General features: G+C 37.3%; 1 protein-coding gene across 1 annotated transcript; it reads left to right on the top strand.

Annotated features, from left to right (window-relative positions):
• Positions 1-5,234: 5,234 nt before the first annotated feature.
• On the top strand, positions 5,235-9,527 carry LOC147504826 (uncharacterized). Its single transcript, XM_086605374.1, has 6 exons — positions 5,235-5,994; positions 6,172-6,431; positions 6,477-6,651; positions 7,085-7,347; positions 7,989-8,066; positions 8,403-9,527. The coding sequence occupies exons 1-6, from the start codon at positions 5,235-5,237 to the stop codon at positions 9,525-9,527; spliced, it is 2,661 nt and encodes an 886-aa protein (XP_086461500.1).
• Positions 9,528-12,782: the final 3,255 nt, after the last annotated feature.

A 12,782-nucleotide genomic window follows, 5' to 3' on the forward strand; every position in this document is an offset into this window, starting at 1 on the left:
GGTTTTTACAAGTTTTGTGGAGATGTATCGAATGGATCTTCTCTCTCCTGATCATCACTTTATATAGTCTTCCAGCTGTGGTCTAGTCCAATTGTGTCTTGACACGTGTCCATTCATTTTCTTCTTCTTCTCCTTCTTTCCCGTGTTTCTCTGTAACACATGAACGTAAAAGCAAGATATCGACAATCATGTCAATATCTCAAGTTATTTATGAAATTACGGGTTGAAATATCGTGTTGACGATATTTGCCCACGACATCACCCCCTCTCGAAACTTCTAAATTTTGAATTCAAAATTTGGAAGTTTCGAGAATCGACCGCGAAAATAAAAGATTAATTTGAAAATATAAATTTTAAAATTTAAAATATCAAGCGGTTACTGTTGGAAATGAAAAGTCATATCGAAAACGTGAGTATAAAAGCTTTCCTTCACTTTCTCTCTCTTAAATTATTTGCAAACTCACACATCCAAAACCCCACCACCATTAACAAACCTGAAAAAGCTTCGGTTTGTATTTATTGTTGTCCTCTTCAACAGATCTTCCTACAAACTTGACAGGTTAGTTAAAATAACAGTTTAATTTGTCCATTTATTATTATAGATTACTTTTTCCTCTGTCTGTGCATCACCAATATCGCGTCTGTTCAATAGATTAACTAAAAAACGGCTAGGGTTAGGGTTAGAACTCGAGCCTTTTAAAATTTTCGATGCTATGATGTTTTAGAATCTTGAATTATATGCCTTTATTGTTTTTAGTATGGCTAGGACAAAAGATTGTGTTAACTTTAGGTCAACTGTCTCAAAATGATTCTAGCTTCGACGTCAAGAACGTATGCTCTTGAGACAAAACCCACCATTTCAAACATCGTCACCACCACCAGGAGATTTTGACATGTGTGTAATAAATAATATTATATATAATTGTACTGAGTATAGTGATAGTAGTACCGATAAGGGATATGCTTCTAATAAAAAATTTATTGTTCCTAGTGATACAGATATGTCAAGTGAAAGTACCGAGTCTGAAGCTAGGGTCATATCATTTTCCTCAGCCTCGACATCGCAAAAGGATGTTCCAGATGAACTAACTTGGCAACCCACTTATCTTGCTGATGGCCTACCATGCCATCCTTTTGAAATCGTAACTTCTGAATCCGAACGGGAGATAACCGAAGACACCAGTGTCTGGAGTCGAGGTCTGAATTCCCATTTCCCAAAAAGACCCAAGTTAGATTTGGTTAGGGCTGCATATCAGATACCAGATAATGTCACTTTTTAACACTATGCTGGAACTAGGAGAGGGACCAGATGCCTACCATGCCATCCTTTTGAAATCGTAACTTCTGAATCCGAACGGGAGATAACCGAAGATACCAGTGTCTGGAGTCGAGGTCTGAATTCCCATTTCCCAAAAAGACCCAACTTAGATTTGGTTAGGGCTGCATATCAGATACCAGATAATGTCACTTTTTGACACTATGCTGGAACTAGGAGAGGGACCAGATGCCAAAGTGGTGATGCCCAGTCAATTATTATTACTGTTGAGCAACTAGCTGCTAGTCTACGACTCCCCTTCACTGACCTCGACCGAGAGGTATTGAACCATTTAACTATCTCTCCAGGCCAAGGCATGGACAATTTTTGGAGATTGATGTATATTTGCAACTACTACAATGCCCAGCTTGATCCAAACATGCGGAGATCCCAAAAAATTAGACTTGATGATATTCTTAACCATTACACTTTTGTGGAACGTACTGAAAAACCCAAGAATGGTCCATCGGAGCCTAGTGGCTATTTTTATCCCAAGAAATGGAGTAACCGACAAGGCATCATAAGAGTTACATATTTATACCAAAATCTGTATGAGTTAGTCTATTTATCTTATATATTTTTCGATTGATTACCGTGTTTTATGGTTTTTGCAGAAATTGACTTGATTATGGGAAAGTGCTAAAAAGGACGGGAAGTTGATTGAAGTTAAAATTGTGAGGCTTGCTTTCCATCAAATAGTTAATGAGCCACGCCAAGGATCTGTTTGTGGAATATGGGCCTAAGAGTTGGCCCATTAGCTAAATACCAAGTGGGTTAAAGACAAGAACCGAGACATAAAGACTGGACCAAACTAGTTAGTAACTAATGGTTGTACCAGTTCAAGTCCACCTGAGATGCACCGTAGTAACACTTATATTTCTCTCCCATTTCTCACGAACAAGAGTACCGAATAGAGAATAAAACATCCCGATAATTCCGGTGATGGAAATGGAATACCGAATGAAACCAAACCATCTGTCTAGCAATCCATACATCCAATCCCACCCGATCACCGACTATGATTCTTACGAAAACAGAATCTCAATAAGACAGCAACTAGTTATTCTCCGAATGGATCGAAGCCGAAACTCTTGCGACCGACTTCGAATTCCATTCGAAATCAAACACTGCTCTAACCAAACCTCTATATATACAAGGGGAAACAAAGAGAAGGGGGCGCTCCAGAACACTGAAACAGAGAACATGAGAGACAGAAAAGTGGAGTTCGAGTTAGTATGCGGAAAAGCTTGGGAACAGAACGAATTGGAGGAGAAGACTTCAACGCGAGACAAAAGTTTTTGCAATGATTAATTCTTCTATTAATTTCGTTTTTCTGTTCATTGTTATCTATAGCTAAACTCCAAGTCTAGGGCAGATGAAACCTTAGGCTAATGTTTGTGTTTTTTGGGATTAATTTCGATGATTACCAGTTAGTTTAAATTGCTATATTCTTCTAGTTTCATGTATTGATAGCTAGCTTATATCTTTCATATAGTATGTCATGCATGCTTTATAGTTCAATATTCGTTGCTATTAGTTAAGCCTGTTTTAACTGTTGACGTCAAATTTAGATATTATTCGTGCCGTAAAAAGACGAGTAATCTTTTGAGTTTGATATGTAGTGCCGAAACTTTAGAAGATACATGTTTAGTTAAGATTATCATGATCATATCATCGAGAAAGCAATGGTTACCTTTCCCTCGTGCTACTCGTATTAAATCTGGAACATTAAAATTACTCTTAGAAATATAAACAGAAGTCTACGGTGGATTCTATAGTCCTAGAGTTCTCTCCATTTGATAAAACCCAATTATTTAAGTTATAGTTTTTGTAGTTTAAATAGTTTAGTGAGTAGTTAATTCCAACTTTCTCTAAAACAACATTGTTCGAATTAGGATAAGTAATATTTTAGTAGTCAATTGTCCCTAAATAGCAATCCCTGTGGGATCGACCCGTTTGCCGTCGCAACTATTTTCAACGATAGCTGCTGCGCTTGCGGTTTAACTAAGGTTAGATTAGTCTATTTAATTAGACTGACTAAATTCCTATCAAGTTTTTGGCTCCCCTGCCGGGGATTGCATTGGTACAATTGAGTTTTAAAGTTTTATTTATCGTGATTCGTAGTTTAAATTTAGTCGTAGTTTTATTATTTCTTAGTTTTCGTGTCTAATTTTGATTTTCACAGGCAGTAAGCAAAGATTTCTTCTTACAAGGTTGATAGTCGTGATTTTGTTATGGACTTTGTGAAGTTGCTTGCTTGTCGTCACCCGGCGTCGCAAGTAGCCCTCGAAGGCTCACGCCGGAGGTACGTCTCTTTCCTTTGTGGGTTGAATTTTGTTTGTTTCGTGTGCTTTGTTTGTTTTATTGTTTCTTGCATTTAGGAAGGTTAAATCACATTGACCAGCCTTAGACATCTTGCATTAGGACAGGCTTTAGCCCGCTCACTAGGAAAACCCTTTTTACACGTGGATCGAGTGATGGTGCTTTTGCACAAGAACTGGGAATCATGTTATTTGGGTTTAGGAGCAAATATATTAAACAATATTTAAAATTCAATCTGGGTTGAAATATTTGTTTGGTATTGTTTGTGTGAGCATCGTTTGTATCATTTATTAGAGTCTTAGGTTTTAGAAGTGGTTTATGATTGAGACTCGATCCGATAATCCAGAGTTAGTACCATTTGATTTAGAAATTGAACGGACACTCCATAGGAAGATTAGAAATCTCGCCGAGTTAGAGATACCCATAACCTTTGTCGACAATACACCAATTTTTGCTGACATGGCTGACAATAATAATGACGTTGTTGCCCAAGTACCTAGGTCCATTAAGGAATTCATATATCCTACTAGGACGACTCGACCGTCTTGCATCGTTCCCCAGCCGACCAATGCTAATCACTTTGAGTTAAAGCCCAATCTGCTTGGGCTACTTCCTAAGTTTAAGGGGACTGATGAGGAAGATCCATATCTTCATGTAAGGGAATTTGAAGATATTTGTGGGACTGTTAAACTTCAATAGTTTAGCGATGAGGCTATAAAGTTGAAACTATTCCCATTTTCTCTTAAGGAGAAAGCGAAGAGTTGGTTTCACACTCTTCCATCGAATTCCATAACGGGTTGGGAAAAGTTATGCGTTGTGTTTTTAAAAAACTTATTCCCTAATCATAAGGCGACTGCTTTTAGAAAAAGTCTATCATCGTTTTGCCAAAATGATGGAGAGTCATTATGGAAGTGTGGAGAGATTTAAGGACATGCTCTTGCAGTGTCCTAACCATGGCCTAGAGAAAGATAGGATAGTCCATATTCTCTATGAGGGTCTTGATTTTAATTCTAAGGCTATGATTGAGACCATGAGTACTGGAGATTTTTGTGATAAGACTGTAGATGAAGCATGGACCTTTTTAGAAGAAGTCTCTGAAAAGGTCCAGCAATGGGAAACTAGCTGTGAGCCTAAGAAGGTGGCTAGTAGCACTACACAGAATGGTTTGTTCCACGTTGACAAGGAATTTGACACGAACGCTAGGATGGCCGCTTTAATTAGAAGAGTTGAAGTCCTCGAGCTAGAAAAAGAGACAAAGTCTCCAGCTTCGGTTAACAATATCGAGGCCCCTGGTTGTGTTTTGTGTGATAGTCTTGATCACGTTATAGATAATTGCCCTGACATAACTGCACAAGTTAATGCTTTTAATTCATACCAAAAACCAGGCAATAATCTTTTTTCTAACACGTATAACCCAGGGTGGCGTAACCACCCCAATTTGTCTTGGTCTAAGGGTATACATCAGGGAGGCCCCGTGGGTAACTCAAACCCAGTACCACAGTATGCACCTCAACCACCTAAACTTTCACCTATAGAAGAAGCCATTGCTTAATTATCACAAAACACCATGAAATTCTAGGAAACAACCCAGCAGTTTATGCAAGCCAGTCAAACTGCTACTCAAGATAATGCTCAAGCCATTAGGAAGATTGAAGTCACCATAGGTCAAATTGCTAATACTTTGAATGAAAGGGACAATGGTAGGTTTCCTAGTCAACCAGTGGCTAATCCAAAGGGACAGTATGAAATAGGCTCTAACTTGAGCCAAGAGCACCACCAGGAGCAAGCTAAGTCTATTACCATTCTTAGAAGTGGTAAACATATTGATAATAGGGTTGAGATGCCTAGGGATGGTGAGGTCAGATCTGATCCTATAGAGTGTGAGGGCGAGAAGAGTGATGTAAGTGGTTCTAATAGTCGTGATGCTTCTAAGAAGTGCTTAGAGCCTCCAACATCTTTCGAGTCTAGTCATGTACTATCTTATATACCAAAAGCCCCTTTTCCTGAGAGGTTAGTTCAGGCTAAGAAAGGAAATACTTTTAATGAGATAATGGAGATATTTAAGCAAGTTCATATTAATATTCCGTTATTGGATGCTATAAAACAAGTTCCTTCTTATGTCAAGTTTCTTAAGGATATGTGTACGCAAAAATGTAAGTTGAACGTGCATAAGAAAGCTTTCTTTATTGAGCAAGTGAGTTCAATCATTCAAAACCGCACTCCACCTAAGTTTAGAGATCCAGGATGCCATACTATATCCTGTGTTATAGGTGATCATATGATTGAGAAGGCATTACTTGATTTGGGGGCTAGTGTTAATTTGTTACCTTATTCAGTTTATTTACAGCTTGGTCTTTGTAAATTGAAACCTACGCCGATTACACTTCAACTGGCGGATAGGTCTGTCAGGGTTCCACGTGGTATTGTTGAAGATGTTTTGATTCAGGTTGATAAATTTTATTTCTCAGTTGATTTTATTGTTCTAGAAACACAACATGTTCAAGATCTTAAACACCATATTCCTGTCATCTTAGGTCGTCCATTTTTGGCCACATCCAATGCCATCATTAACTGTCGTAATGGAGTGTGGAAGCTTTCTTTTGGTAATATGACTACAGAACTTAATGTGTTTAATGTGAGTCAACAACCTCTTGAACCTGATGATCTTTGGGATATTAATCTTATTGACAGTGTGGTTCACAAGACTTTCTTGGAAAGTTATTCTGATGACCCTCTTGAGTCTTGTTTAACTCATTTTGGTGGCAATTTTGATGTGGATAATTCTATTTGTGAAGTAAATGCTTTGCTTGATGCCACCCCAATCTTAGATACTAATAAGTGGAAAACCAAGGTAGAACCTCTTTCTCCTTCTGAGTCTAAACCAGTTTCTTCCATAGAGAGTCCTCCTAAACTTGAGTTGAAACCATTACCTGACACTCTTAAGTATGTCTTTTTGGGGCCTGATGGGACCTTGCCTGTTATTATTGCTTCTAATCTTGATAGTGAACAAGAGAGTAAATTGCTTAGGGTTCTTAGATACCATAAAGACAGACTTTAGGGTGGACTATTCTTGCGATATTAACGGATAAGCCCCACTGATTGTATGCATCATATTCATCTAGAGGAGAATGCTAAACCAACCCATGAATTCGAGAGGCGGCTTAATCCTAACATGAGAGGTAGTAGTGAGAGCCGAGGTTCTCAAGTTGTTAGATCTTGTATCATTTATCCCATCTCGATAGTCAATGGGTGAGTCCGGTTCAGGTTGTCCCTAAGAAGTCTGGTATTACGATAGTTAAAAATGCGAATGGCGAGTTAGTTCCTACCCGTATGACTACTGGGCGGCGTTTTTGCATTGACTATCGTAAGTTGAATCTAGCCACTAGGAAAGACCACTTTCCTCTTCCTTTTATTGACCAGATGCTTGAACGGTTAGCCGGTCATAAGTATTATTGTTTTCTCGATGGTTATTCGGTTATTACCAAATATGTATTACACCTGAGGATCAAGAAAAGACTACATTTACTTGTCCTTTTGGAACTTTTGCCTACCGTCATATGCCATTTGGGTTATGTAATGCACCCGGTACCTTCCAGAGATGCATGCTTAACATTTTTTCTAACATGGTAGAAAGGTTTCTTGAGGTGTTTATGGATGATTTCTCCGTATTTGGTGATTCTTTTGATGAGGGCTTGCACCATTTGGAATTAGTGTTAATTAGGTGCAAGGAGAAGAATCTTGTGTTGAATTGGGAGAAGTGTCATTTTATGGTTCAACAGGGTATTGTTCTTGGTCATATTATTTCTACTAAAGGAATTGAGGTCGATAAGGCTAAGATTGATGTCATTTCTAGTCTTCCACCACCTAAGATTGTGAAACATATTAGGTGTTTTTTAGGTCATGATGGATTTTATAGGCGATTCATTAAGGACTTTAGCAAGATTTCTCGTCCCTTATGCAATTTACTTGGTAAGGACGTCGATTTTGTCTTTGATGATGATTGTTTGAAAGCTTTTGAGAAGCTTAAGCATTTATTGACTACCGCTCCTATCATACAACCACCTGATTGGAGTGTGCCTTTTGAGTTAATGTGTGATGCGTCGGACTATGCTATTGGGGCTGTTTTAGGTCAATGGTTTGATAAGTTGCCCCATGTAATTTATTATGCGAGTCGAACTCTTAATGATGCCCAAATGAATTACACTACAACCGAGAAGGAATTGATAGCTGTGCACTTGTGGTTTAACTAAGGTTAGATTAGTCTATTTAATTTGACCGACTAAATTCCTATCAAGTGTTAGCTATTGTGTTTGCTTTAGACAAGTTTAGGTCTTATCTCATAGGGTCTAAGGTTGTCGTATTTACTGATCATTCGGCTTTGAAGTATCTTCTTTCTAAAAAGGATGCTAAAGCGCGTCTTATTCGTTGGGTCCTCTTATTACAAGAGTTTGACATTGAGATTAGGGATAAAAAGTGTACAGAGAACGTGGTCGCTGACCACTTGTCTAGGCTTATAGTAGAGTCTTCTACCAGTCTTTTGCCTTTGAATGAGTCCTTCCCTGATGAGCAACTTTTTGTTGTCTCCCAGTTGCCTTGGTATGCAGATATTGTTAATTATCTTGTTATAGGTCAGTTTCCTTCTCATTGGAGAAAACAAGATAAATCTAAGTTTCTTGCTGAGGTTAAGTATTTTTTCTGGGATGACCCATACTTGTTTAAGTCATGCCCTGATCAGATTGTTAGGAGATGTGTTTCTGAGAGTGAGTTTCATAGTATTCTCTCCTTTTGCCATGACCATGCATATGGTGGTCACTTTGGTCCTAAGAAGACGGCTGCTAAGGTTTTGCAGTGTGGTTTTTATTGGCCTACTCTCTTTAGAGATGCACATGAGTTTTGTTTAGGATGTGATCGATGCCAGCGTACGGGTAATATTTCCCATAGGAACATGATGCCTCTTTCCCCTATTTTGGTTATTGAGCTTTTTGATGTGTGGGGTATAGATTTCATGGGTCCTTTTCCTCCTTCCTTTGGCTATCTTTATATCCTCGTCGCGGTAGATTATGTTTCTAAATGGGTTGAGGCGGTGTCATGTAAAACGAATGATCACAAGGTTGTAGTTAACTTTTTGAAATATAATATATTTTCTCGTTTTGGTACTCCTCGTGCAATTATAAGTGATAATGGTACTCATTTTACAAATCGTGCGTTTGAATCTTTAATGAAAAAGTACTCTATTACTCATAAACTTGCTACCCCATACCATCCCCAAACTAGTGGCCAAGTTGAAGTATCTAATAGGGAAATTAAACGGATTTTAGAAAAGACGGTACGACCTGACCGTAAGGATTGGTCTCAACGTCTTAATGATTCCCTTTGGGCTTATATGACTGCTTATAAGACTCCCATTGGTATGTCTCCTTATAGGCTTGTGTTTGGGAAGGCATGTCATTTGCCTGTGGAATTAGAACATCGTGCTTTTTGGGCCATTAAAACTTTTAACTTTGACATGCGTAGAGCAGGTTCACAACGTAAGCTCCAATTGAATGAGTTAGCTGAGTTAAGGAATGAGGCATATGAGAATGCCAAAATTTACAAAGAGCGGACTAAGATTTTTCATGATAAATCTATTCTTCGCAAGTCTTTTGAACCTAATAAAAAAGTTTTGCTATATAATTCTAGTTTGCGTCTTTTTCATGGTAAGTTACGTTCTAGGTGGACTAGTCCTTTCATTGTTAAAACTGTTTTTCCTTATGGTGCTGTTGAGATAGAGGATCCTACGGATGGTCGTGTGTTTAAGGTTAATGGTGAACGCTTGAAACCATATCTTGATGGTTTTGCTAATAAGGATGTGGAAGAGGTGGATCTTATTGATCTTGTTTATCATGATTGAATGAGTATGCTTGTTGTATTTTAGTAGTTTAGGTTTTGTTTTTCTTTTGTAAGAGTCGCTTCGCATTGTTCCCAAATACTTCATTCTAGCCCCTAGTCTCCATTTGGGTTAACCAATGAGAAACATATTATTGTGATTTTCAGGTTATGACAGGTGTTATATTTATGAAATGTCAAAAATACAGAGGAGACTCTGTCGATTTTTTTTTGAATTTTAGGGCGTTCATTTTGTGTTTAGTTGGTAGACAAAGTGCTAATCTAAGAATTGGGTGTCTGAAAGCATTAAATGCGCTAGAGACGTTAATCTGTAAGCGCTTATGGGAGGCAACCCATGTTTTTATTTTTGTTGAGTCTTTTGTGCACGTGTATCATGCATTCCACTCTAGCACCTTTTCTCCGCCTTTTTGGAGACGTGTAACTCTATGGGATGAGACACGTGACACATTTTAGTCATTGTAGTAACTTGGTCCTCTTTTCTATTATCATTGTTATATCTTTTGTGAGGTACTAATTTCTACAGGTGACTCAAAGATATTATTTTTCGTTTTTGGAAGCTCTTGGTAACCTCTTTCCTTATATACTTTTACTTGTCCATATTGTTATCTTTTAAATTACGCATCTATGTTAACATTGAGGACAATGTCTATAAAAAGTTTGGGGGTGGGAACAAAATGTTTGTTTAGCGAAAAATAAATATGTCTAACATGGCATGATTAATGGTGATTTTCTATGATGAGAAATTTAAAAAAATTTGATTTCTAAAGCCACTGATTTTCAAGGAATCTATGAAGTTAAGAGTCACTCTTGAAGTTGTTGTTGCTTAGACTATTTTCTACCTCTAGAAATAGATTTTATTGATGAAAGTCTAAGCCAAAGTGAAATTTGCACTATTAGCCACCTGATACATGTCAAATTGAAGAGTAATTTAATCTCCTAGTGAACTAGAAGAGGAATATAGAGACTTAACCCGTGAGACTTGAGCCTTTGAATTTCTTGGAGATTTTTTATGTAAATTCAGAGTCCAGGTTGACTCATTCATTCTTCTGTGCTTAAATTCGTTGTATAGTCTCATTTTTTTCATATTTTGGTTAATCACGAAGTGACATCAACTGGGGAGATAGCCATTAGGTCTTCTAGTCTATTCGAAGCGGAATATCATACTGATAAGTCAAGTAGTGAACCAATTAGCCTTTATTTATACCACCTAGTAGGATTATCATGTTAACCCCTTTTGAGCCTTAGATATTAAGCTTTTTTTTCTTAAACCAACTATCCTTAACCCAACTCCCGATAAGGAGTGTAAACCCATATTATTGGCCTTACCCATATTTCTGAGAATTTCTAAAGGACTAAGGAGAAAGCTAGAAGAAGAAGATTCTAAAGGGAAAATTTACTAAAGTCAAATGAAGAAAATCATTCCTTTTGCTCAAAGTGATTCAATAGAAAAAGAATATATATATATATATATATATATATATATATATATATATAAAAATATATAAAAAAAAAAAAAAAAAAAAAAAAAAAAAAAAAAAGATTGAGCAAGTAAGTGAGAAAGTCAAAGTCAATAATGATCTACAAAGTGAAGAAATTTTCCATGAAGGTCAAGTACAAGATGGTCTTTAGTTTATTCTCAGAAATTTTTGATTCCTTTTTACCATTTTCTTGTCAACCTATCCTAAGCCCCATCTTAATACCCAGACTTATCACAAAAGTATGATATGAAGTGTAAAATAGGTGAGAGGATGCTAAAGTGAAGGACCCGACACTTCACATGTGATTGATATTCTTTTCATGAGACTAATTTGTTTTTGAAATTTCATATGTCCGTCTTTCTGGCTAAGTATGTGGGATGTTCTACTATTTTACTCATTTCCCTGCATACAGAGGTAAAATTAAAACTTATCTAAGAGAGAGACTTTCTTGTGAGTGTATGGATGGTGAGGATTGAGGTTGATATATTCTTTGGATAGTAAGTTAGGAATTCTGTTACTTGTATAAGAGATTGTATCAGTTTGACTAAACACACACACGCTTTGGTTTGGTGCAGTAATCAATGATTTCTATCTTTGGAAGTAGTGATGTGTCTTGGTGATAATGACGTAAACTGTGGTGATTGATGATTTTTGACCTTGTTTATTAGTTGGCAAAAGTTTTCATCTTTGAGAAAAATTATATCACCAATGGTTATGCTATGTTAATGTTTGTGGGTACCGTTTTTGAAAACCCTCACGAGACTAAACTCGTCCACTAGGGGTAACCTATGGGTTTAAAGGCTTGTTACACATGCTAAGTGTAATCGTGATTCCTATGAAAGTGAGTTAGGATTTTTGTTTTTCTTATCAGTTTAATTTTAGTTTTGCTCGAGGACTAGCAAAATATAGGTTTGGGGGTATTTGATAAACGTCTAATTGTTACATATTTATACCCAAATATGTATGAGTTAGTCTATTTATCTTATATATTTTTCGATTGATTAGTGTGTTTTATGGCTTTTGCAGAAATCGACTTGATTATGGGAAAGTTCTAAAAAGGACGGGAAGTTGATCGAAGTTAAAATTATGAGGCTTGCTTTCCATCAAATAGTTAATGAGCCACGCCAAGGATATGTTTGTGGAATATGGGCCTAAGAGTTGGCCCATTAGCTAAATACCAAGTGGGTTAAAGACAAGAACCAAGACATAAAGACTGGACCAAACCAGTTAGTAACTAATGGTTGTACCAGTTCAAGTCCACCTGAGATGCACCGTAGTAACACTTATATTTCTCTCCCATTTCTCACGAACAGGAGTACCGAATAGAGAATAAAACATCCCGATAATTCCGGTGATGGAAATGGAATACCGAATGAAACCAAACCATCTGTCTAGCAATCCATACATCCAATCCCACCCGATCACCGACTATGATTCTTACGAAAACAGAATCTCAATAAGACAGCAACTAGTTATTCTCCGAATGGATCGAAATCAAAACTCTTGCAACCGACTTTGAATTCCATTCGAAATCAAACACTGCTCTAACCAAACCTCTATATATACAAGGGGAAACAAAGAGAAGGGGGCGCTCCAGAACACTGAAACAGAGAACAGGAGAGACAGAAAAGTGGAGTTCGAGTTAGTACGCGGAAAAGCTTGGGGACAGAACGAATTGGAGGAGAAGACTTCAACGCGAGACTACGGTTTTTGCAATGATTAATTCTTCTATTAATTTCATTTTTCTGTTCATTGTTATGTATAGCTAAACTCCAAGTCTA

This window comes from Coptis chinensis, chromosome 4 (genome assembly GCF_015680905.1).
Source record: "Coptis chinensis isolate HL-2020 chromosome 4, ASM1568090v1, whole genome shotgun sequence".
In the NCBI taxonomy this organism is placed as follows: domain Eukaryota; kingdom Viridiplantae; phylum Streptophyta; class Magnoliopsida; order Ranunculales; family Ranunculaceae; genus Coptis; species Coptis chinensis.